This window comes from Ailuropoda melanoleuca, chromosome 3 (assembly GCF_002007445.2).
Source record: "Ailuropoda melanoleuca isolate Jingjing chromosome 3, ASM200744v2, whole genome shotgun sequence".
Classification (NCBI taxonomy): Eukaryota; Metazoa; Chordata; class Mammalia; order Carnivora; family Ursidae; genus Ailuropoda; species Ailuropoda melanoleuca.
The window spans coordinates 221,764-243,726 of NC_048220.1; the positions used below are offsets into that span (position 1 = coordinate 221,764).

Consider the following 21,963-nt stretch of genomic DNA (forward strand, 5'->3'; position numbering starts at 1 on the left):
CAGGGGAGAGGACACCTGAGGGTGTGAGGGAGGCCACCTGAGGGTGTGAGGGGAGGACACCTGGGGGTGGGAGGGGCATCGGTGCGAAGCCTTCAGAACGGGCAGCCAGGGCCGGGCCAGCGACTCACACCTGGTCTCCCAGGTGGGCACCTTCCGAGTGGCCACTTTGGCTCAGCCCTGCTTGGAAAAGCCGTGGTGTGGGTTTGTAGTGTGGCAGAGGGGTCGCCCCAGAGTTGATGGCCCGCTTCCAAGGGAGGAGGGGAGGAGCCAGGTGCATTTGTCCCAGCCTTCCTCCTGCCAGCCCTCCTCCTGTTCGTTCCTGTGCTACCTACCTGTCTCACGGGTCTGCTCTGGGGAGAGGACCACTTCCCTGGGAACCCAGCGCCCCGCTGCCTGGTGCTCTCTGGAATTTCTCATGCCAGTGGCCTTGTTCCTTGCTCAGGGCACCCTGTTGTGGTTTCCCGGAGGCAAATCCGGAGGTCTCTCAGGTGGCTTCAGTGTTTTGCTTTTAAAGTGGATTTTATTTTGTGGAGCAGTTTCTGGCTCNAAAGTGGATTTTATTTTGTGGAGCAGTTTCTGGCTCCCCTAGAACGGAGGGGAAGGAATGGGGAGCTCCTGTAGGCACGTAGCCGCCCTCAGGTCAGCGTCCCCACCAGCCGATGGACCCTCACTGACGCTGTATCAGCTGGAGCCCCTCCTTTCTGTGGGAGGTCACCCTCCGTGTGTGCGTGTTGTGGACTTGGACGAGTGTGGAAGGACGCGTGTCCGTGCCCGCAGGGTCACACAGAGTGGTGGGGTTTCACGGCCCCGGAGCCCCGCTGTGTTCCCCCGAGTCCGCCGGCACCCAGCAAGGGGCTCTGTCTCCTGTCTCCACAGTCCCCCTTCTCCAGAATGCCGCCCTGTCCTTGGAATCACAGGGCGAGTAGCCTGCTCGGATGGGCATCTTTCACCCAGTGACACACAGTGAGGGTTCCCCTGCGTCGGGTGGTGTGGGAGCGTCCTTCTTTCCAGCGCTGACTGTTCGTCCTCTGGGTGGACCACAGTCTATGTAGGCACTGTCCTTCCGAAGGACGGCTTGGGGGCTTCTGACTTCTGGCAGTTGTGGGTAAAGCAGGACTTTGGTGTGGACGTAGCTTCAGCTCCTTTGTGGTGTCAGAGTGTTCAGTTCAGGCTGTCTTCCAGAGTGGCTGTCCTGTCCTGTGACCCCACCGACCAGGCTTGGCCTCTTTGCCATCTGCATATCCTCTTTGGGAAGATGTCTGTTAAGGTCTCTGGCCCATTTTTAAGCAGGTTGTTTGTTTCCTTACTGTTGAGTTTCAGGTGTTCTCGTGTATTTTGAATGGTGGACCTTTGTGGGATGTGACGCCTGTCTGCCCCTCCCCTCAGGCAAAGCTGTGTGTTTTCTCACTCCAGCCACATGAGCTGGATTCCCGAGGCCTTCCTCGGGCGCTGGCCACTGACGAGATGCTCTGGGTTCTGCTCCTGGCTGTGCCGGCTTTGCTGGGATGCTCTCAAGTCTGTGTTTGCTGGTCTCTGGGCCTGCCTGTTGAGCATGGGGACGGTTCTCTGCTCCCTTGTTTCCTCGCCTCCCCACCCGATTCCTCTGCTGTGGGTCCGGCAGTTCCTGGCCAGTGCATGCCGGCCCCTGTGTGCCCAGCAGAGTGGGGTCGGGGACACCTCTGTGCAGGACCTTGCTGCTCCCTGTGGCCTCCACTCAGCCCCCATATAACCAGCATCTTGGCAGCACTCCTGCCACGGCCTCCTCCATGGGCGCCTCTTGGGTAGCTGGCAGGGCCCTGTGTTCTTAGTCCCCCATGGGCATCAGTGAAGGTGATGGCTGGGATTGCACTGCCACTGTGTCCCCTGCCAGCCAGCCAGGCCCCTTCAACCTCCTTCTTCCTGTGGCTGCTGTTGTGCCTCCAGGAGGGTTGCTGTGCTTAGTAAGTAAGAATGCAGGGCACCCAGTGAAATCTCAGACAGACAGTGAGGGACGTTTAGGGTAAGGGTGTCCTCTGCAGCATTCGTGAGGTACTTTTGCTAAAGACACGAGTCCCTGTTTATCTGATAAAATTGATGTGGTAACACTGCCTCTGGGAACGTTTGTGGTTGTGACTCAGGGCTGGGGGTATAGGTGCCCCTGGCATCGAATGGGCTGGGACTCGGGGTGCTCTCAGTGCCCTTCTGTGCCCGGGATGGCCTCCTAGAATGGCCCAACCTACATGTTGGCCCCTGGGCCCAGGCTTGCCTTATGTGACCCCTTCTCCTGCTGACCTGGCCCCCGTTCCTCAGCTGCTGCAGGGGCAGCAGACAATCTGATTTGGGGGCACAGGGGAGCAGGGGTGCACTGCAGTTTTGTTGGTCGCAGGGGCTGCCTGGCATACAGAACGTGGCCCTGCCCACCATGGCCTGCCTCATTGCCCCGGCTGGGTCAGCTCCCTCCCTGGCCAGGACCTCCAGAGGTGCCATGACCTCACATTGTGCCCCCTCCCCATGCCTAATTGGTCCCTGTGCCAGTGTTTCATGTTGTTTTTGTCAGTTGCTTTTACCCCGGATTTAAAAATAAAAAATACCTGCATGTGGCTGAGATAGCTAACAATGGGGAAGGGCTTATGGTGGAGGATGACCCTTCTCTGCTTTCCTCTGACCCCCATGGACACCCTGAGCCTCGCCCTCCCTGGCAGCGCCTTTTTTTTTTTTTTTTAACTTTTTCTTTTGAAATAACCGTAGATTCACAGGAAGCAGAAAACAGAACAGGGAGGCCCTCAGTACCCTTCGCCAGTTCCACAAGCAGCGTCTTGCCTCCTGTAGTCTGGAGTGACAATTGGGTAGGACGTGGGCCACCGCAGAGTGGGTGCAGGTTCCTCCCAGGCTCTGTGTGCGTGTGCGCGTGTATGTGTATGCAGATGTCTGTGACGTGCTCACACGTGTGGACCCATGTCACCTCGATGAGGACAGCTGTTCTGTCACCACGGGGTCCCCTTGTCCCCCTGTGCAGCACACCCGCCCTTCTCAGCCCCAGCTCCTTTTGAAATCTGAGTGCCACCCACCTGGGACCTGTGGCCTTCCGGTCGTTAGGCTGCTGGCAGCTTTCCGTCTGTCTCTCCGTGAGGATGCACAGCACTGTGGCCCCGGGCCCTGCTCCCCACCCACCGACCTATGGCATCTCCTCCACCAAGTGGTTTGCGCCTTGGGCGTGCGCCAGCTCCGCCAACACCCTGGGTGGGGAGGGGCCCCGCCGCGGACTTGGGGTCTCCAGCGCGCCGCCCGTGCAGAGCGCAGGTAGAGCGCTTAGCCGTCCGGGTGGTCTGCGGAGGTCTGCAGTCATGCACGCGGCCTACCTTCAGGAGCCCCCGTCTCTGCCCGCAGACTCCCCGAGCACGACGAGGCGCCCGCCTTCCTCCTGGAGTGTGACCGCGCGGTGCTGGGCGCGCTGCAAAGGCACCTGGCGCTGTACAAGATCCGGCGGAAGGTCACGGTGGAGCCGCGACCGGAGCTGCGCGTGTGGGCTCTGCTGCCCCGCACCCCGGAGGAGGGCGGCGGAGCTGCACCACTGCGGGAGCAGGCCGAGGGGGCCACCATCCTCACCCGCGACCCCCGGACCGCCCGCATGGGCTGGCGGCTTCTCACCCAGGACGAGGGCCTGGCCCTGGTGCCCGGCGGCCGGCTGGGAGACCTCCGGGACTATCACCGGCACCGGTACCAGCACGGTATGGGCGCAGGACTCGGCCGTGGTGGGGGGCAGGGAGTGGCGGGGACTCGCTGTTTGGTGGGTCCGTGCCCTGGGAGGTCCGGGGTGAGGGGTCGTCTCTTTCAGCACTAGCTCGGCCTCCCCTCCACCCCCCCACCCGTGCCAGAGGATAGGGCTCAGAAAGCGGGCCCTGTGGGGAGTGGCCGCCCCCAGCCTGGTAGACACCTGAGCCCTCAGGGAGCTCCTTCCCTCCCACCCCACAGGCGTTCCGGAGGGGATCCATGACCTGCCCCCAGGAGTGGCCCTGCCCCTGGAGTCCAACCTGGCTTTCATGAATGGCGTCAGCTTCACCAAGGGCTGTTACATCGGGCAGGAGCTGACCGCCCGCACCCACCACGTGGGCGTCATCCGCAAGCGCCTCTTCCCGGTGCAGATCTTGGGCCCTCTCCCTGCCGGCGGCATCACCCCTGGCACCTCGGTGCTCACTGAGTCGGGGCAGGCAGCGGGCAAGTACAGGGCAGGCCAGGGGGACGTGGGCCTGGCCTTGCTGCGGTCAGAGAAAATCAAGGGCCCTCTCCACATCAGGACCTCTGAGAGTGGCCAACTGGCCTTAACTGCGTCTGTGCCGGACTGGTGGCCCACAGCCACTAAGTAACGCTGGACATCCCACTGCTCCTGTAGGCTCTGGAGCTGCCGGGGTGCCATGGGGGGCCCTGTCCCTCTGCTGCACATCCCCTCTGGAGGCCCCCAGTGTAGTGGGCCTCCCAGGCTGCAGGCATTGTGGGCGTTCCGGTGTGGCCCCGGCATTTCCTGCCCAACGTGCTTCCTACCCAGGGCCTGCTGCCTAGCTTGGGCTGTCCTCTCTTGGCTGCTCTGTGGCTAGGAGGGGCAGGAGTCCTCCCGCGACCTCGGGGTGAGGAGAAGCAGGCCCTGCACCTACTTCTGGGCTGAGCTGAGCTGAGCTGAGCTATAGCTTCTGCCAGATGAGGATGGACAGGACCCCAGCTGTATGGGTTTGGAGGGCGCTTAACCATCAGCCCAGGACAAGGATGGTCCAGAGCCTAGCCCCTGGGCTGCCTGCACCCCTCTCCGTCTGGGGTTGGCTGAAAGGACAGGTGGGTTCTGGGAACTGCCTTACCATGCGTGGGCTGTGGGGGCCCCAACTGTGCATCGCGGTCTTGGTGGCATGCACCCCCCCACCCCCGGAGCTGCTCAGGGTGCGGGGAGGAGTTCCTGCTTGGTTTATTTTGCTGCTGTTTTGAGATGTGGCTGTGTCTTCACGGTAAGAGGTGACCCCCGCCTTAAAACCACTGATTTCCATTGTCCCGTACAATGTGAATCTCATGGTTACAGGGTATCCCACTTGATGCTCCAGGGTGGCTATTAAAGTGTGACCCAGAAGCAGCCCATGTGGAACTCTGGTTTCATTTTGGGCGGAATGTGAACACTCATTTGGGTGGAACGTGGTTTTGGGTAGACCAGATACAGGAGAGCACACCGAATGAAATCTAGCAGCAGAGTCCTGGGAAGAGGCCTCAGAGGCTGGGATGGCAGGGGAGCACTGGGTCTGGAGCAGACGGCAGAGGGCAGGGCTTGGGAGGGGTTGCAGCCCTGGGCCCCTCAGCTCTGGCACCCCTTCCTACCCTCGGAGAGGAGAGGTTACCAGGACACCATGTTAATGCCAGCACCCGGGTCGTCATGGGGTGCTGGTAAATCCTGCAAACGTGTACCACCCTCAGCACCTGCTGGCCAGTCTCCAGACCAACACCGAGGCCCCGGATTAGGATTTGGTCTCCTGTCCAGCTGGGGGCTGTGCAGCCCCCCTGTGTGTGACCCAGGGCCTCGGAGCCAGCCTTGCACAACGGGTGTGTGTGCTCAGAATCTGCGCTGCTGCTGAAGACACTCCAGGGTCTTCACAGTCTGTGGACCCACCTGCAGAGCGTGGGCTTCAGTGTGGGTGGGACCTAGAGCCCCTGTGCTGGGAGCCGAGAGTGAACAGGAGGGAGGTCGGCCTTGATGGTTGCTGGTTAGCTCGGGCAGCTTCCCAGTGAAATGCTGCCTTCAAGACCATTTGTCTTCTAATGTCTTCAGGATTCCAGGTCGCTGGGACCTGAGATTATTCTGCTCAGAGCCAGATAAACACACAGTCTGTGTTCCACCTCGGAGATTTTTAGCGGAAGCTGCTGTTCAACCGAAGTGCTTCCTTTGTTGGACAGACTGAGTCACTTTTCACAGAAGCACTGGTGCTTTGAAGAGCTTCTGGCTCTTAGGAGCTGTAAACTGGGCCTCCCAGCGTGCACGACCGAGATCCAAGGGGATCAGTCTATGTTTGATGCAACGTCTGCCTGCGTCTGAGTCTGCACAGGCCGATCTCTGAGAATCAGAACAGGTGCTCTGAAAGCTGGTGCTCATATCTGCCTCAGTGTGTTTGTACAAATACAGAGTTCCAAGAAGTAAGCTGTCATTCACTCTGCCCCGATGACCCGGGAGGGTCCGAGTGGTGGCCGGGGGACTTCAGTACCCTCCACAGCAGACAGATGTCCACACAGCCAATGGGTGTGGAAACGCCGCACCCCACCTGGGCCCCGGACGCAGTGGACCCAGCAGGCAGAGCAGGCAGCTACGGAATGGTAGCTGTGTCTTCATGACGCTGTTTTAGGACAGATTTTCACTGTAACACAATTAGCTCGTATCCATTTTTTAAAAGGTGTGTGCGTGTGTCCCACTGCCCTGAGGTTAGGAAGCTTGTTTGTTTGGTGTTTTTGGTTTTTTTTTTTTTAGATTCCGCATATAAGTGCAGTCCTGTAATTGAGAAATAAATGTCTGTCTCTGACCTGTATCACTTAGCATAATGCCATGCTGTGGCAGATGGCGAGATTCTTTTTGTAGCTGAGTGCTGTTCCGCCGTGTACACACCGCGTCTTTATCCATTCCTCAGTCCGTGTCTCGGCTGTTGTTGGTATTGGTGCTGTGAACATGGGCTGCGCATGTCTTCTCAACTTTGCGTTTTCATTTTCTCCCGATCAAACTCAGAAGTGGAGTTGCTGTATCGTATGGTATTTCTGTTTTTATTTGAGGAAGCTCCACACTGTTTTCCAGAGTGGCTGCGCCAGCTTGCATTCCCACTAATGGTGCACGAGGCCTCGCGTTTCTCCACGTCCTCGCCAACATGCATGGTTTCCTGTCTTGTTCGTTTTTATGTTCTGGCAGGTGTAAGGTCGTATCTCATTGTGGTTTTGATTTGAATTCCCTGATGCTGAGTGACGTGGAGCATTTGTTCATGTGTCTGTTAGCCTTTGTATGTCTTCTTTGGAGAAGTGTCTGTTCATGTCTTTTGCCCATTTTGTCATACTGTTTTTGTTTTGTTTGCTGTTGAGTCATACTCATTTTTTATATGTTTTAGATATCATGTTATATATTTGGATATATGTTTTTTGTATTTTGGATATCAATTGCTCATCAGATATGTGAGTTGCAAATATCTTCTCCCGTTGCATACATTGCCTTTTCATTTTGTGGATGGTTTCCATTGCTGTGCGGAAGCTTTTTAGTTGGGTGGAGTCTGTTCCATTGCTCTGTGTGTCTGGTGTTAAGCCAGGACCAAACTGTTGTGAAGTCCGAAGCCTCCAGCTCTCTTCTTGTCAAGATTGCTTTGGCTACTATTCATTGTCTTTCATGGTTCCATACAGATTTTAGAACTGTTTGCTCTTTTGCTCTGAAAGATGCCATTGGAGTTTTTAGGGCTTCCCCTGAACCTATGGCTTGCATTTGGTGGTATGCGTATTTAGTGATACTAACTCTTCCAGTCCGTGCCCATGGTACGTATTTCCATTTATTTGTGTCCTCAGCTCTTTTCATCCATGACGTACAGTTCGGTGTACTAGTCTTTCACTTCCTTGGTTAAATTTACCGCTGGTATTTTATATTTTTTGATTCCATTGAAATGGGATTGTTCTGTTACTTTCCCTTGCTGGTAGTTTGTTATTAGTATATAGAAATGTAACAGATGTACACGTATTGCTTTTGTGTCCTGCAACTTTCCTGGCATCCTGGCTGTTGGTGCTTTGCTCACCTGTGTGAATTTGAGTAGACTGTGCTCTGTTCTCACCCATACTCACGCACACACAGTAGCATGGTGATCGGCACTGCGTTCAATTTGTCCAGTTGGGGGGAGCTGCCATCCTCGTGCTCTTGAATTTTCAAGCCCATGGACATCATGGACCCCTTCATTTATTTAAGTCTACTCTAATGTCTTTCACAGCAGTTGTATCATTTTCCTAACGTTCTTACCTATCTTTTGTTAAATTCATCCATGTGCTCTTAAGAATAATTGTATTATTACTGCAAACAGCATCTCTGTGAAACTGCATTTGTGTAAGTCCTTCTTCATGAATGTATAGAAAGAGATTTGCAAAATTGTAACTGGTTCTTAACGGTTCTTTTCTGTAGGTGGTGCGGGTGTTTACTGTAGACAGTCCTGTAATCTGAGAACGAGTGATGGTTTAGTGTCTCTGGCGGCCCACACGCCTTTACCACTTCCCGCCCTCCTGCCGTGTGTTGGGTTCAGTGACTCTGGATCCTCCAGGAGGGGCTGTTGCTGTTTCACCACTTGATCCCTGGGCTGCGGAGATTTTTTTGGTAGGTCCTCTTTTCAGGCTGAGAAAGTTCTCATGACTGGAAGTCTTCATTTGCTAAGGTGCTTCTTTGTTTTTTTGTTTGTTTTGAATTTTTTTTTTTTGTTTGCTACTCTTGTTGTTTAAATCACAAATGGGGGCGCTGGAATGGCTCAGTCTGTTGAACGGCCAGTTCTTGGTTTTGGCTCAGGTCGTAATCTCAGGGTTGTGGGATCGAGCCCTGTGTGGGGCTCTGCGCTCAGCGAGGCGTCTGCTTGAGACTCCCTCTCTCTTTCTTTGCCCTTCCCCCCACCCTGCCCACGCACTGTCCCCCCAAAAAGTAAAAATAAAAATCACAACTGGTTGTTGGAGTTCAGTGATTTTTGCAGGTATGAATTAAAATGGTGATTGTGTTTTCTAAGAACTCATCTGCATCATCTAAGTTCTCAAATTTGTTGTGATGAGATTGTTCACAGTAGTACCGTTTTTTAAAAAAATACTCTCTATTGAGGTGTAAACTGCATCATGTGAAGTCCACAATGGGGTGAGTTTTGGGAAATGTCTCCTCGTCCTCCTGCCCCTGGCAGCCACCATTTTACTCTCTTACTGAATTGGACCCTTTCTTTCTCTTCCCCAGTTGGGCTGCATGAGCTCATTTTGGACACTAACCCCTTATCAGCTATGTGGTTTACAAATCTTTCCCCCCATTCTAGGCTGTCTTTTTATCTTATCGACGGTTTCACCTCCTTTTCAGAAGCTTATAAATCCATGTGGTCCCCCCTCCTGACAAGATTTGTCACTTGTGCTTGGGTGTCATGTCCAAAAAATGGCCAAGACCCATGTCAAGGAGAATTTTCCCTGTGTTTTCTTCTCAGGATTTTACAGTTTCGGGTCTTACACTTACCTCTTTATCTCTTTTGAGTTCATTTTTGTGCACAGTGTGAGAGAGCTTCCAGTTCCGCTATTTTGCACGTGGATATCCAGCACTGTTTATCGAGGAGACTGTCCCTGACCCACTGAGTGTTCTCAGTGAGATCTCAGCCTTTGTGGGCATCGTGAGGATGCTGTGAAGGTGCTCCCACAAGCTGTCTTTCCACATTGTCGCCTGTATTCAGTCATAAAGGGAAGTTAATCACAATTATAAAGCAGGTTCAGGATTCCAAGCTCAGTAGTTTTCAACAGGTGATTGAAGTTGGCTTCTTACACAGCACACAGAGCAGGACAGAAGACAAACCACACAACAAACAAGATGACAGAAGCGTTCAGGAAGTTAAGGAGCCAAACGCGAAGGCTGTCTGTGGGCGCGCAGTGGAGACGAGGCCTCGGTCTGGTCCAGGTCAGCTCTCGGCGCTTCCTGCTGCTGGCGTTCAAGCAGGGAAGGATGTCGCTTCTGCTGGGGGACCTAAGGAGGAGAGCCTTTGGGGGCAGCTGCCTTTTTATGTGGTCAGACACAGAGGGATCATGAGTCTGAAGAGTCTGACAGTTTGCTACCCAAATCCTCCCTTTTAAAGGATTTAATTGTTCCGGGCCCCTGCTGACCGCTTCTGGCTCTGCTCTTTGTCAGTTCTGGGGGTGACCTCAGACGTCGCTGGTCCCGGGGATGTCTGGAAGCTGCGGTCCCCCTCAACTGCTGTGTCATTACTTGACCCAGGCTCCTGGTTGACATGAGAACTTCACTGAGCTCTCTGCACTGCTCCTCTGCTCTGAGCTGCTGGGCGGGATCCTTCCTCTGGGGTGAGATCTGGGCCTTTCTGCTCTTTTCTCTGAACATGTGTGTGTGTGGGTGCATGTGAAACACACATATGTGGGAGCGCCTGGGTAGCTCCATCAGTCAAGCGTCTGCCTTCAGCTCAGGTCATAATCTCAGGGTCCTGGGATCGAGTCCTGAACCCGGCTCCCTGCTCAGCGGGGAGTCTGCTTCTCCCTCTCCCGCTCCCACTCCCCCTGCTTGTGCACACTCTCTCTCTCTCTCAAATAAGTAAAATATTAAAAAAAATTAAAAAACCACATAGGTATGTGCATGACTCTGGGAATATTTCTGCCACGCACACCGCCCGCTGCTGGCTGATGAACCATGCGTTCAAGCCTGTTGCTCAGAAGCTTTGCGCTCTCTTGTGCCATGGTGTTGCTCCAGCTTGTGTGCAAGTCTGGGGTTCCTTGGGGGCTTGTGGCCTCAGAACAACGTCACCTCTAACACTCACGGTCGCTCGCTTCAGTCTCTACAGGGTAAGTCTATTGCGATCAAAACAGAAATTGTGTTTATTCATTTAATAATAAGCTCAGGCTATGTTAATATAGCAGACATATTTAATGAAAAACTGTGTTCTCCAAAACCAACAACACATAATGCAGAAGGGGGAGTGCGTTTGCTACAGCGTGCAAACCTCTCTAACATCCTGCTTCACACAACACAGCTGGTTCTCGGCACGACGCCACGAAAGGGACACGTGTGAAATGCACATGGGTTCTGACTGCTGGGTCTCAAAGGGCCTCTGGGAACCATGGGGTACGGGGACCCCACACTGAGAGCCACAGCGCTGGAACACTTCTGCTCTGACTAGCTGCTTATGCTTGAGCTCTGATTAGGATTTCTCAGGAAGAAACGGCTCTGGAGGCAGGTTGGAGAGTAGGCGGTGAAGGGGATGCTGGACCCCAGGCCTGGTCGCTCAGCTGTCATGAGGTCTCTCCTGCCCTAGCCCAGCTGGGCCTGCCTCATGGCCCTCCCCATGGCCTCCCCTTGGTCCTCACCATCACTCTCACCATGGCTTTCCATTTTGCTCCTCCCCTTGGCCCTCCTCTCAGCTCTCCCCTCGTTCCTCCCTCAGCCCTCCCCTGGCCCTCATCATTGCCTTTACCATGACCCTCCCCTTGGTCCCTACCTTGGCCCTCCTCTTGGCTCTCCCCTGGCTTTCCCTGTGGCCTGCACTCTGATCTTCACCACGGCCCTCCCCGATGCCACCCAGCCCCAGCCTTCTGCGGTGTGCAGGGGTGGGGGGCTGCTCTGTCGTCACCGGTTTCCTTTGCTTCGTGAGCCAGGCTGCCTGCTCTCAGCTCCTCAGTCGGAACACGAAACACCCGTTTGGATGCTGCCAGTGTCCTCCTGGCTTTGGCCTTCCTGGCATCCCCACCCAGCTGAGTTCTCTGGGTTTCTGCCTGCATACCTGCCAGTTCAGGCCCTCTGCTTGTTACATCCAGAGACCCCTGCTGGGAACTGCGCCACCAGGGAGGTCCCCGCATGGGTCCTGCATTGAGGCCAAGCACACTGGCTTATCTTTCCTCCTAAAATTGTATCATACTGTTATTTTCTATCTGCAGTTGGGATGAGTGCCTGCTGAATTCAATTTAACAGCACAGAAGCATACTGTGAGAAGCCTGTCTCCTTCTCACCGTCCTGAAGGTCACCTGGTTCGGCCGTCTGTGCGTTTACAGGTGTAGATACTACATTCCTATGTCTGTGTCCACACACAGTGCTTCGTGTTGCTCTTTTCCAGGCTGAAATCAGACTATGCCTTCTGTGTCCTGTGACATTTCCACACCGGATACAAGTGTTGTGAAGGCTGATTTTATGTGTCTGCTTGACTGGCCTGTGGGGAGTCCAGACATTTGGTCCAACATGATTCTGGGAGTGTCTGTGAGGGCATTTCTGGATCACATTAACATGAACTGGTGGACTGCATGAAGCAGATTGCCCTCCCTGTGTGGGTGGGCCTCATCTAATCAGGTGAAGGCATGCATAGTGCAAACAGGTGGAGGAAGAGGGAACTCATCCTGTTCGGCTGCCTGACCTGGGACATCAGTCTTCTGTCCTTGGGCTTGCACTGGAACATTGGCTCTCCTGGGCCTCCAGCTTGCTGAGCCAGGTGTATGTGTACAGGCACCCTGTAGGTTCTCTCTCTCTTGAGAACCCTAGTACTGCTGTCTTTCCATGTGAATGCCTGAGGACCTGCCACATTGTTTCTGTGACTGTGCCCTGATTCATTCGATTCTTCCCTGGTGGTTGAGCCTGTTGACAATGTTTTGCCACCACGTGCTGCCTTGAATATCCTTGTACTGTAGTACACGCGTGGAAGAATTCCTGAAAGGCATGAGTGTAGCAGACGTCATTTCCAAAGTACTTTTGGGGAGCCACTACGAATTCCACTGTAGGGAAGTTAGTTTTTTTCTCTTTTAGGATGGCTGCTGTTTTTTGTGTTGGATAAGAAGTCTTTGCATACATATGTTCTTGATTTTCTTCCAAAAGTTTTTGTTTTAATTTTTTTTTAAAGATTGACTTACTTGTTTTAGATGGAGAAAGAACATAGTGGGAGGGCAGAGGGAGAGGGAGAAGCCAGCTCCCCACTGAGCATGGAGCCCAACATGGGGCTCGATCCCACAACCCCAATATCACAACCTGAGCCTAAATCAAGAGTTGGATACTTAGCGGACTGAGCCACCTAGGTGCCATTTTGATTTTTTAAGTTTGGTTTTTAAATTCATCTCAGCTTGAGTATTTTATTGAAGTAAGATTCACATAACAAAAAATACCCGTTTTATTTTTTTTTATTTTTAACTTCTTATTGAGATATAATTGACATACAGTATTGTATTTATACGTGCACACATCACGAGTGGAAAATTAGCTGCTTTAACATGTGCAGTTTCGTGGCATTGAACACATTCACATTGTTGGGCAACCCACCTTCATGTAGTTTGAAGACATTTCCTCTCCCCAGCAGGAAGCCCCGTACATACGGGGCAGGCAGTCCCCGTCCCCCCACCTCTGTCTCTGGATTTGTCTGTTCTGGACATTCCTACGAGTGGAATCCTACCGTATGTGGTCTGACCTTCTGTCTGGGTTCTGCCACAGAGCGCCATGTTGTCCAATCCAGCCTGGTAGCACCAGGTGTCAGCCCTTCACTCCTTGTGGCTGAGCCGTATTCAGTTCTGAGGAGAGACTGCATTGTGCGTCCATTCCTCAGCCGAGGGCATTTGTGAATAGCGCTGCTGTGAGTGTTCACCTACAAGTTTCTGCATGGAGTGGTTCGGTTCTGTTGAGTGCATACCCAGAATCGAGGGTTCCCATGGTCATTCCAGGTGTAATCAGCTCGAATGCTGTATATGGCACTGAATTAGTTTCCCGGGGCTGCTGAAAGAAACGCGCACAAACCAGGTGCCTTGAAACAGCAGAAAGGTGGTCGTCTCAAATCAAGGTGCGGGCAGGGCCACACTCCCTGCAGAGGTTCAGGGCTGGGGGGGGGGCTGTCCTTCCTGCTTCTTCCAGGTCCTGGTGCCTCAGGTGGTCTCTGCCTGAGCGTCTGGGTCACCTTCCCTCTGTGTCCGGATGCGTTTCCGAAGATGCCAGTTCTTGGCTTCGGGCCCGTCCTGATGACCTCATCTTAACTTGATTGCATCTGCAAAGACCCTACCTCGCCATAAGGTCCCATGATTCTGGGGGTGAGGACTTTGACATAGCTTTGTCTGGGGACACCATTCATCCCACGACAGGTGCAAAGTAGGGNCCCCCTCCCCTCCCCTTCCTCCACCCCGAGCCACTGTCTTCATTACTATGGCTTCCTGATAAGCTGCTGGCACATCTGAGAGTCAGTGGTTAGAAAGTAGGGTCTCTGGCCTCGTGACTCCCCTGCACGTGCTTGCCCTGGCTCTTCCCTTTGAAGGCCCAGGAATGGCCCTGTGGAGGCCCCAGCACTAGGTGTGCCCTATGGATGACTTTGTTCAGCCCTGGGACAAAATGCAATGACAGGATTTTGCATGAGCTGGCTCTCCAAACGTGATGCCCAGGAGACGATGAGTAGGGGTCTGAAGTTCTTTGGAAACGCCCACATGGCAGCAGTTGACCTGAAGTGACTGAGTCACATAGTAGCAAAGGCCAGGCTGTGAGAAGGGCCACGTTCTGACCACAATAGAAGGGCCAGATTGCCACGCTAAGTCACCCGGTTAATTGTGGCCCTTCATTTCTACTCTAGGAATTTGTGCAGCCCTAATCTTAGCCCTTCCAGGGAGGGAAGGCAGCTGTTGGGGGTGGGAGGTGGCTCCACGCTCCGTGGTGACTCCCAGACAGACCCTGTGGGTCTAATTTTAAACCATGACCACGGAAGGGGGGGCGCACAACTGGGCTGCTGGCGCCAGAACCAGCCTCGTGTTCTGAGGGGGCTCGTGTTCCTCAGGCACGTCAACAAGGTTTTCCAAAGGTTTGGCAAATACTTTGGGCCCAAAAGACTTTACATGCATTCTCCCGCATTTGCTTGAGTGGACACAGGCTAGATCGCCATAATCCTTGCATTTATTTACTTTGTTAAAATTAACCGGTGTTGCTCCCTGGAACACTCTGTCAGATTATGGAGTCACTCTTGGGTTTTCACGCGAAGTAGTCACGGCAGCTGAATTCCTTCTGAATGCCATGAGAAAACCTTCTGGGTGGGTGAGAGCTTCCAGTCTGGCCAGTAGCACTGCAGTCCCCTCCTGCAGGCTGCCACAGCACCACCCAGGAGAGGACTCCTGTTTTGATGATAATTACTACGCTGAGTAATAGTAACGTAATTTCAAGCATGTTGCCTTTAGTTTGATGTTCTGATGTGGTGCTTTTTAAAAGATTTTATTTATTTATTTGAGATAGAGAAGGAGACAGAGCAAACATGAGCTGGGGAAGAAAGAGAGAAACAGACTCCCCGCCCAGCAGGGAGCCCGATTGGGACTCGATGCCAGGACCCTGAGATCATGGACCTGAGCGGGAGGGAGATGCTTAGCCGACCGAACCACCCAGGCACCCCTGATTCAGCGCTTTTTAAGGTACCGTGTGGCTGAGATGCTGTTGTGTTGAGACCACGGATGGTTTACGGAACAGGTGCACCCCAGTGCTGCCTGTCTCCAAGCAGTGATGAGCCGCTCCCCGGAGGAGCTTCTGCCCTCAAACGTGCCTTGTCTCTCTCAGGCGCCTGTTGGTGGCTCAGTGCTGTCCCCGCATCCCTCATCCTTGCTCCTCCCCATTGCTTGCGGGGACGCTGTGCGCCAGCCTGTCTTCCAGCTCACAGGTCCCCCTTCTGCCCCCAACAGCTCCCCTGAGCCCCACTGCTGCATGTTGAATTTTATAATTCCTCTGTCTGGTTGCTATTCTCTGTTTGATGACACATGCACATGGCACGGTCTCCCGCAGTTCTCAGCACAGTAGAAACAGCTGCAGTAGTTTCCCTCCTGTTCTTGGCTTGTCTTGTGCTCGCGGTTGGAAATCGGGTACTTGAGATGTGCGTTGTAGCCGCCCTGGAGTCGGCCTGAGTGGGCCTGTTTTCCTCGTGTCGTTTGTGTGTGGACTGTGTTGGTGGGGTCTCTGTGCTCTGCAGGGGCAAGCCGCACCTGTCCGTCCTGTCGGCGTGCAGTCTGAGTGTGAACGAAGACCCTGGCAGCAGGGATTCCTGGGGCCTCCGACCATCTCTTTCCTGCTCCCTCCATTCCGTGGGGCCTGTCTCAGTTGCTTCGCGGTCAGCTGCTGGCCTCTCTGACCACCGACCGGCCGGTCTCTGTTTGCAGCCGTGGCCGGCCTGCGGGCAGGGAGTCCTCGAGGCCAGTGTGTGAGGTTCTTCCCCACCGCGGAGGTTCTCCTTAGCTCCATCTCTCCGTGGTCCTCTCTAGTGAGCTCTGGCTCAGCTTGTGGCTCTTCATGAAGACGAGCTGATGTGTTCAAGCACGGCCTCAGGCCTGAACCTTCCTGCACTGTTTCCAGTGAGGTCGGCTCCTTTGGGGAGAGCTCTTGAGCCCTCAGCAGCGGCCCTGGCCTTCTTGGTCTGCTCTCCTGGGGCGGGGCCTCCGCTCGGCTGGTGCGCTGGGCTGGGGGCAGTCAGGACCCTCGAAGCCCTGCCTGCCATACCTCCGCGGATGGGGTCAGCCTCCAGATGCAAAAGGAGCTTGGTGGGGAAACTCTGGGCCACACCACTTCAGGATTTAGCTCCCTTGACTTGGATGGGGAGGTGAGGAACGTTGGTGGGATACCACACCTCCCGACTGGGAGCCTTGTCTCCTTGGCCACATGAGCTGGAGTGGGGCCCTGCCCAGCTGAGCTGGAGGCAGTTGGTAAAGTGCCCCAGACGCTCACTATTCTTACCAGGTTCTAGTAGATGTTCCTGAATCGGCGTTTCTTCATTGGCTGTGTGCACTGAGGACAGTTCTGGAGATTATAAATGTCTTCTCTGGTTATAACTGGTCTCCTGTGAAGCGGGTCCCTGGGAGTGGGACCTTTGTACCTTGTTTTTGCACGAAGGTCGATGCCCATGGTTCTCCTGGGACGAGGCCTAGCCCGTGCTGCCTGGACCCCCCCCACCCCAGATGTGATCTGATTGTCCGGGCTGTGGCCTGGGGATGAGTGTGAACATTCCCCAGGGATTCTAATGTGTTGCCAGGGCTGACCACACTCTTTTAGGCAACTGGGTGGCTTTGCATTAAGGGAACCACACGGGGTAATACTGACCGCTGACAGGGGAAGCTTTTCCGTGGAGCCCCCGAGGCTTCGCACACTTGCTCCAGGGACACGCCAGGCTCATCCTAGTGTTGATCGACCACGTTCCACCTAATGGAGGATTGATGCACCTCCAGACGTGATTTACAAAACACAGGATCTCCCCTTTGTCTTGCTTACAAAGTATTTTCAAACAGGGATGTTTCCAGCGATGGGAGGGCCTTGGGGGCAGGTAGAGCCTCTTTTTTTTTTTTTAAGATTTTATCTATTCATTTGACAGAGAGACAGAGACAGAGACAGAGAATGAGCAGGAGGGAAAGGGAGAGGAGAGGCAAACTCCCCGCTGAGCAAGGAGCCCAATGTGGGACTGGATCCCAGGACCCTGCGATCATGACCTGAGCTGGAGGCAGATGCTTAGCCGACTGAGCCACCCAGGCGCCTCCAGGTGGAGCCTCTTAGCACCAGTTAATTTCTGCAGGTGGCTGAGGGTTTGGAAAGCAAAAGAGCTGTTTGATTAAAGTGTTCAGCACTTACAGAGGCGCCTGGCTGGCTCAGTCAGTTGTGCACGCAACTCTTGATCTCAGGGTCCTAAGATCAAGCCCCATTTTGGGTGTGGACCCTACTTTTAAAACATTTAAAATAAATGTTCAGCTTTTATGATATCCATCTTACGGTAGTGGTTTATCAGGATGTCACAGTGCGCAAACCAGAAATGCTGACTGGTGCTTTAAAGTGGCTGTAAAGTGTGGCCGTGGGTGTGCGGCTGGTGTGATGGGTTAGCTCATCTTCACGGTTTTATTTTCCACGAGGGTCGCATGTGTCCTCAGGGGCGTTTGGTTACAGTTGCCATGTCCCTCGAGATTTTAGAACAGATGGGTGCGGGGGTGTTTTCTCACAACAGCCAATTCTCTGATTCCCTGTGGACAGCAGCTGGGGTCCTGCAGCGTAACGCCGCTCTGACCCCATCTGTGTGGCGTCAGCATCAGACCCCACAGGTGCAGGGCTCAGGCCCACAGACCTCCTCACTGCAGCGCCAGTCCCAAGTCCGGGCTCACCTGTGCTCTGTCCCACGGGCTACGTTCCCACAGCGCCCTCCTCGGGGTTGATTAATTTGCTGGAGCGGCTCACGGATTCCAGGGAGACACTTCCGAACAGTTACCGGTTTCTTACGAAATAAAAGATGTGGCGGAGGACGCACGTGAAGAGCCGGGTCAGGAGGCCCGTGGACGAGGTCTGGGAGGACCTGAGCACAGGAGCTTCGTGCCTGCAAAGTCAGGGGGCGCCCCCCCCCCACAGGGAGGCCTGAACCCAGAAGCTCCCCAAACCCCCCCACTATTGGGGTTCCCGTGTGGGCTTTGTCAGCCTGTGCCCCAGGGGATGGGGGCGGGACTGAAAGTTCCAGGCTTCTGGTCCAGGCTTCAACCTTCTGGTGACCGGCCCCACCCAGGAGCCCGCCCAGAGTTGCCTACTTAGACCAAGGGTCGCTCCTGTCACCAGGAAGTTCCCAGGCACCCAGGAGCTCTGTGTCAGGATCTGGGGTGAAAACCAGATACTCGCTCCTTCTCATGTCACAGGCTGAGCCGGGCGGCCACCCAGCTGCCCAGCCCCTGGCCGTGGCTCTTGGCCGGCTCGGCCATGTGCAAACCCAGTTTTCCCTAAGATGCAGCAGTTGCCCTGAGTCGACGCAGTTGGGGTTGTTTGACCCTTTATGACCCTTGTACACAATGCTTCATCGTGAGGATGTGATAGTCATTGGTTCAAGCCTGCAGGTATGGCTCTTGCAACGTCGGCTTGGGGCCTCAGTCCATTGGAGCTGCTGAAACAGGGCACCGCAGACAGGGTGCCAGTCCCATCGTGGGGACCTCATCACCTGCCAAAGGCCCTTCCTCCAAAACCATGGCGCTGGGGGGTTAGGATGGGGACAGAGGTCCCCTGTCTGTGCCAGGGTTTAGCTCCCAGTGCAGTGCCCAAGTCAGTGGTCAGCATCTGGTCTAAAACAAGCCCATCTGCGAGTCCTTTAGGTCTGCGCCACAGGCCAGGAGAGTTTGGATTCCTTCTGGAATGAAGGGATTTCTAGGGTGACTCACACTCGGGTTCTCAGTGAAGAAAGGCACCAGTTACTTGCCCCAAACTTAAATACACATCAGCCCCATTTGAATAGGAGTGGCATGGCCGATCCCCCAGGCAGGGACAGCCTTGGGGGGGTGACAGAAGGTCAGCAGACACCTGTGGGTGCAGAGCTGCCCTCCTTCCGCGCAGGAGGCCCCCAGCCTGTCTTAGGAGGGAGGCGGAGGCTACCGTGTTGCCGGGTTTGCCTTGGGCACCGGTGAGGTTTTAAAATGCAACCAGTAAGGTTTGCTCGTGATGCGCTGGAGATAACCGTCCGAGACCACACTCAGAAGCTAGCAGGTGGTTTTAAAAGGCCCTCCGGTCAGCTGAGAGCGCACACACCCGCGTCACTGAGAAATACGCACCTGTGGCCTCTGTGACGCAGGAGTTCACAGCCTGCACTTGGGATGCACACGCGAGACACACTTCCTTAGGAAGGGGCTGCCCTGGGCGTCTACCAGGGAAGCTTTGCACACCCCTGACCATGGAACAACCTGGCCTAGATGATGAGGTTTTCCTCTGGGGACGGGCGGGAGGCACCCAGAGGCAGTCCTGTGCACCTGCCTGCAGTGCGGTCCTCCTGACGGCAGAGGAAGTGTGGGGCCTTTCCGTGCCTCATTTCTGGCAGCAGGTCTTGGACCCTTGTCACAGACACGTTTCAGGGCCTCTGCCCTTGGCTCTTGCCGTGGAAACAGAAGGTAAGGCGGTTTTGAGTATTTTTATGAGAAGGAGAGGACGGGGACCAGAGACTGTCTGCTCCACGGTTCGGTGTTCCTCTGTTGGATGACGCTCACGGGGCGGCAGCATGCGCGTGGACCCAGATGGTCATGGCAGAAGGGAGCGCGCGGGCTGCCCGCATCGCAGCGCCCACGCCCGTGAGGAACCTTGTGGACAGACTTCTTCTCTGTGCACCTGACGCGACCTGTCTCCGCACACAGGTGTTGCTAGTGCTGCGTGTCAGCTCGCCAGCCTCAGTACTCCCCGGGGTCCGCGTGGAGGTCATTTGCTGCAGTGGATATTACTGTGTTCCCGAAATACTGGGGAGAGTGCACTTGAAACCCGGCTGGAATGAGAGGAGGCATGGCCCCGGGAACACAGCAGTGGATCTTCCAGCGTCCACGGGGCCCTTGGTGGCCAGCCGCCTTCCCCGCCCTGTCGGGCCCCAGCTGGGGGCAAGGTGGCCTTTGTGGGGACCCACACCCAGGTAGCTCCCGCCACAACCCAGTTTCCTAGAACTAAGTGCAGTCTCGCACTTCTCCTTGCGAAGGAATCTGTACTTGGGGTCTGAGGTGAGCTCCTGTAGGAGTAGGTCGGGTTGCAGCACAGGGCTCCCGGGGATGGCCACTGAGGTCTAGGACAGCTATCAGGCCTTCTTCTCATTCTGGCGGCTTCCGAGGGACAGAGGGAGGCGGCGTGGGCTGCAGGCTCCCTTCCTGCCCCCCTGATCCTGCAGGCTTCTCCACTAGGCCCCACAGCTGAGCTCTGAGAGTGGCCCTTCCTCCTGGGCCTCAGGACAGTGGGTCACAGACGTGGCTTTCTGGGGCTGAGGCAATCCTGTGCACCCCCACGAAACTGAGGGGCTGGTGGCGTTCCCCTGGAGCCAAGCCTGGCCCCCGTCTCTTGCACATGGTGCACATCTGAGACAACTTCCTTCTGTCTCCCACGGCACATGTTTGTGGTTCGCAGGCGGCCGGAGCCACCCTGCAGGGGCTTGGGCGGGCCTGACCCCGGGTGGTGGTGCTTGCCGTGGTCCTGGCTGGGACTGGGGCACAGGCCTGGAAGTGGCAGGAACACTCTCTCCAGCTGCAGCTGTGGGTGGTGGCCTGGGCCCCACAGGGGTCCAGAAAGAGATAGCCATCCCAGAGGTGCGCACAGGGCACAAGTGTGGGTGCTGGCGCTCCCCACCTTGGGTGTCGTTCCTGGGGCCTCAGCCGCGCTCTCGGGCTGGCAGCTCTCCCTGCACCCATGGGCCCGTGAGCCTCTCCCAGACACCTGCCCTGCACACCCAGAGCCAGCTCCCCTTCCCCTGTCCCACCCCTGCTTTGGGGCAGGTGCAGAGCCTGGAGGTCCCTCACCTGTCCCATTGCCTGCAGCCGTGGGCCCCACTGCTAGCCCAGGACGTCTCTCTGGTCCCTCTGTTCCTCCAGGGCCCCTCACCGCCTGGCTGTGGGTCCCTTTCCCCTGCTTGACCCCTGGCCCTCCCCCTCAGCTACTAGCTGCAGGCTTAGCCTCTTGTGGCCGAGAGCAGGTGGTGGGGATACCAGCAAGCAGCAGAGGTGCAGGGAATGGGAGCCCCACTTCACGGTGCGGTTTTCATTTGATCCCTTACTTTGCTGACTAACATCATCTTTTTAAGAATTAAGTCTGTGAATGCAGCTGCCCCTCATTTAAAAAACTGCCATGTAGCACTGAGCTGCCCAAGGACGCCATCGTTTCTGTCCGTGTGTTGTCGATGGGCATGGAGGTTCTTTCCAAAGCTTTCTCATTAACAGCAATGGTGTGACTGCTCCCATCGGGCCAGCCAGCTTCTTCCAACTTTTTATCTTTGTGTCCCCCACCCGGCCTCCCCTGGCCACCCCCCACCCAGTAGTTTTGACCCCTTCCACATTCTTTCAAAACCGAACTCCAGACCTTACTTGGAATTCGCCATTTTCCCCAATAATATCCCCGTTTTGTTCCTGGATCTGTGCAGGCTGTGGTCTCACGGCTATTGGTTATGTGCTCAGGAGAAAGTCAGGTGTGACCCCATTAGCTGTGGAAACAAGCAAACCATGTCCACCCTGAGCCATGGTCCCTCTGCTGCAAACTGGAGACACACTGTCCTGGGGACCGTCCACAAGTGCTCCGGATGAAACACGGGGATGTGAGACCAAACGTGCTTGTTTCCCCCTGGAGCTTGCCTGTGGCTTCCCTTTGGGACTGACGGGCGGAGAGCAGGGCAACCCACTCGCCCCCGCTGGAGTTCAGCACTCCCGTCTAACACAAGCAGCTCCCAGGGCCACAGAGCTTGCAGCCCCCACCCTGCTCCCAGGAGGGTTGTTCCAGGGTCATGGCTGGAGGGTGGTGGCTCAGGCCCGGGGTACCGCTGAGCATGGGGATCCCCAGGCAGA

The 21,963-nt window shown here is 55.4% G+C and overlaps 3 protein-coding genes across 3 annotated transcripts in view; 2 read left to right on the forward strand and 1 right to left on the reverse strand.

Annotated features, from left to right (window-relative positions):
* LOC105234526 (obscurin-like) overlaps nt 1-3,579 on the reverse strand; it is a 14,232-nt gene extending 10,653 nt beyond the window's left edge. Inside the window, exon 1 of the mRNA XM_034655705.1 lies at nt 3,443-3,579. Coding sequence (XP_034511596.1) covers nt 3,443-3,579 — 137 coding nt within the window. The remainder of the gene's footprint in view (nt 1-3,442) is intronic.
* IBA57 (iron-sulfur cluster assembly factor IBA57) lies at nt 2,821-5,092 on the forward strand. Its single transcript, XM_019810010.2, has 3 exons — nt 2,821-3,279; nt 3,367-3,707; nt 3,952-5,092. Exons 2-3 carry the CDS (start codon nt 3,608-3,610, stop codon nt 4,341-4,343), a joined length of 492 nt encoding a protein of 163 aa, XP_019665569.1. The 5' UTR covers nt 2,821-3,279; nt 3,367-3,607; the 3' UTR covers nt 4,344-5,092.
* The window catches only part of OBSCN (obscurin, cytoskeletal calmodulin and titin-interacting RhoGEF), a 145,713-nt gene continuing 128,455 nt past the window's right edge, over nt 4,706-21,963 (forward strand). Inside the window, exon 1 of the mRNA XM_034655743.1 lies at nt 4,706-4,803. The gene's annotated coding sequence lies outside the window, so the exon portion shown is untranslated. The remainder of the gene's footprint in view (nt 4,804-21,963) is intronic.

Bases quoted from the DNA above. Each gene is read 5' to 3' on its own strand.
- IBA57 (XM_019810010.2), top strand. From the start codon at position 3,608: ATGGGCTGGCGGCTTCTCACCCAGGACGAGGGCCTGGCCCTGGTGCCC. The intron at 3,708-3,951 runs GTATGGGCGCAG...CCCACCCCACAG, and splicing joins CCGGCACCGGTACCAGCACG to GCGTTCCGGAGGGGATCCAT.